This window comes from Centruroides vittatus, unplaced genomic scaffold (genome assembly GCF_030686945.1).
Source record: "Centruroides vittatus isolate TY-2023 unplaced genomic scaffold, ASM3068694v2 contig_2997, whole genome shotgun sequence".
Classification (NCBI taxonomy): Eukaryota; Metazoa; Arthropoda; class Arachnida; order Scorpiones; family Buthidae; genus Centruroides; species Centruroides vittatus.
In genome coordinates this window covers 1-1,904 of record NW_027121914.1, presented here as the reverse complement: position 1 = coordinate 1,904, position 1,904 = coordinate 1, and the positions used below count along the sequence as shown (strand labels likewise).

Here is a 1,904-nt window from a genome sequence, read left to right as displayed (position 1 = left end):
CACGTACCTACGGTACAAAATAATGTCAGGCGTAAACATGGGAACGACATCCCTCTCTAATTGCCGTATAACCAACTCACATAGGTCGCCCGAAATTGGGCTTCCCATGGGTACCCCCCTTTTTTGTAGATATGTGGTATTGCCGAACCTAAACAGCGAATTGTAGCACATTAGGTGTGTGAGTTCCAGTACATGCTTGCGGTGTGCCGGAAGACTATATTTGGCCAGCAAGACGTCCCTGAGGGCGCAAAAGCAAGGCTGGAGTTTGATGGATGGATACAGAGCCTGAAAATCAAGCACCGTGAGGTGAGCGCTCTCTGTTAGCTGTGTATGTTTCAACGCGTCGACCAGCTCTCTGGAGTTCTTCACCGTTAAAGCATACTGTTCTAGATGTCCAGCCAATATGCGATGTAATTTGTTCTCTAGAATTCTAGTCGGGGCTCTAGCTTTATCCAGTATTGGTCTGAGGGCCGGCGTAGGCTTGTGCGTTTTCGCAAAAGCAAAGAGCCTGGGCGTATCTGGTGACGCGACCACCGCCCTGTCCAAACCTTGCGCTTTTGCAAGGGGTGTGCTCGTGAACCGTACCACCCGAGCCTGTAGCTTGTTCACATAATTATCAGTCACCTGCTCACATTCAGTATCCGCGATGTATTGCATCATCATTGTCTTGTAGGTCTCTTCCTTGAGTAGAACCAATGCCCTGTTCTTATCCGCCCTTAGTAGAATAATACGTTCTTCTGCAAGCCATTTCTTGGTTCTTCTTATTTGCCACCATAAGTTCACTTTTTCATTACGCCTGCTATGGTTTATTTTCATGGCCGCCCTCCATCTGTAATGCTCCTTGTAGACCTCATCCAATCCGCGCACCATTCTTTCAATATCCGGCATAACTGTTTCCAGCATTGGTCTCGACGAGCCCGGAGTATACATCGGGCCGTGCGCCATAGCTTCGATTAGGCAAGCTGGAGGAACAATGCCGTCCCAGCAGACAAGTGGTGTGGGGGGTGCCTTTCTCCTGTTGGGTTTTTGTTTACTCATTATCCACTCCAGTTTCTTCTTGTACTTACGGGCCAATTTTCTTGCCAATATTTCTTGAAAGACGGCTACCTTTTGATTTTCAAGTTGTAGGAACGCCCGGTTATGTTCAAAGAGGTCGTCTTCTGCTTCGATCACCTTGTTGAGGCAGGAGTATACGTTCTTCCTAGATGCTCTAATAGCTTTTCTCAGACACAACAATCTAAGTTTCGGTATTAAGGATTCACATCCCAATGGTAGACGTATCCTGAATATAGACATGGGATACACGTTATTATTCTTACATTCCAGAAGAAAGTTCAGTTTAGCCCTTGCTTTGGTTAAGGCCAACGTTAATTTCTTGTAAGCTCTAGCCGGCATAGCTATCTATTGAAAACAAACTTCACTCGTGACTACCGGTACATATAAAGTCTAATCCAGCAACTTCAACCTTTAAATTTCCGGTACAAACGACGAAAATTAACAGAAAAAACTAACGTTTTCGAATCTCCATCGAGATCTTCTTCAGGTTCGTTAATGGAATGTCATGAGAATAGAACTCTTTTGAAGTTCAAAAAATCGAACATCTCCAGCGTGCGATGACGATGCAAAACATAAGATTGATATAATAGACCTGAGTCTACTAACGTAACGTCGCAAAATATCAATGCAGGAAATAAAACCATGTCTACCATCGTGGATTGACCTCCGAGATGTATCGCCACGCGTACGATAAAACGTTGCTGTCTTTGTAATTAATGCATTTCCCCGATTTGGTAGCTCTGTAAATCTCCAGGGTCTCCAATGCCCTAATGTGGTCCGTTTTGAACGACTTCTTAATGAGGGTGGCGTTATCGAAGTCCGCTTTTACATCGGGGTCCGTGGCATAC

At 45.1% G+C, this 1,904-nt stretch overlaps 1 protein-coding gene across 1 annotated transcript; it reads right to left on the bottom strand.

Annotated features, from left to right (window-relative positions):
• Window positions 1-80: 80 nt before the first annotated feature.
• LOC136972669 (uncharacterized) lies at window positions 81-1,395 on the bottom strand (the record flags this gene model as incomplete). Its single annotated transcript, XM_067267266.1, has 1 exon — window positions 81-1,395. A coding segment is annotated over exon 1 (1,315 nt), but the record flags the coding sequence as incomplete, so codon positions are not given.
• Window positions 1,396-1,904: the final 509 nt, after the last annotated feature.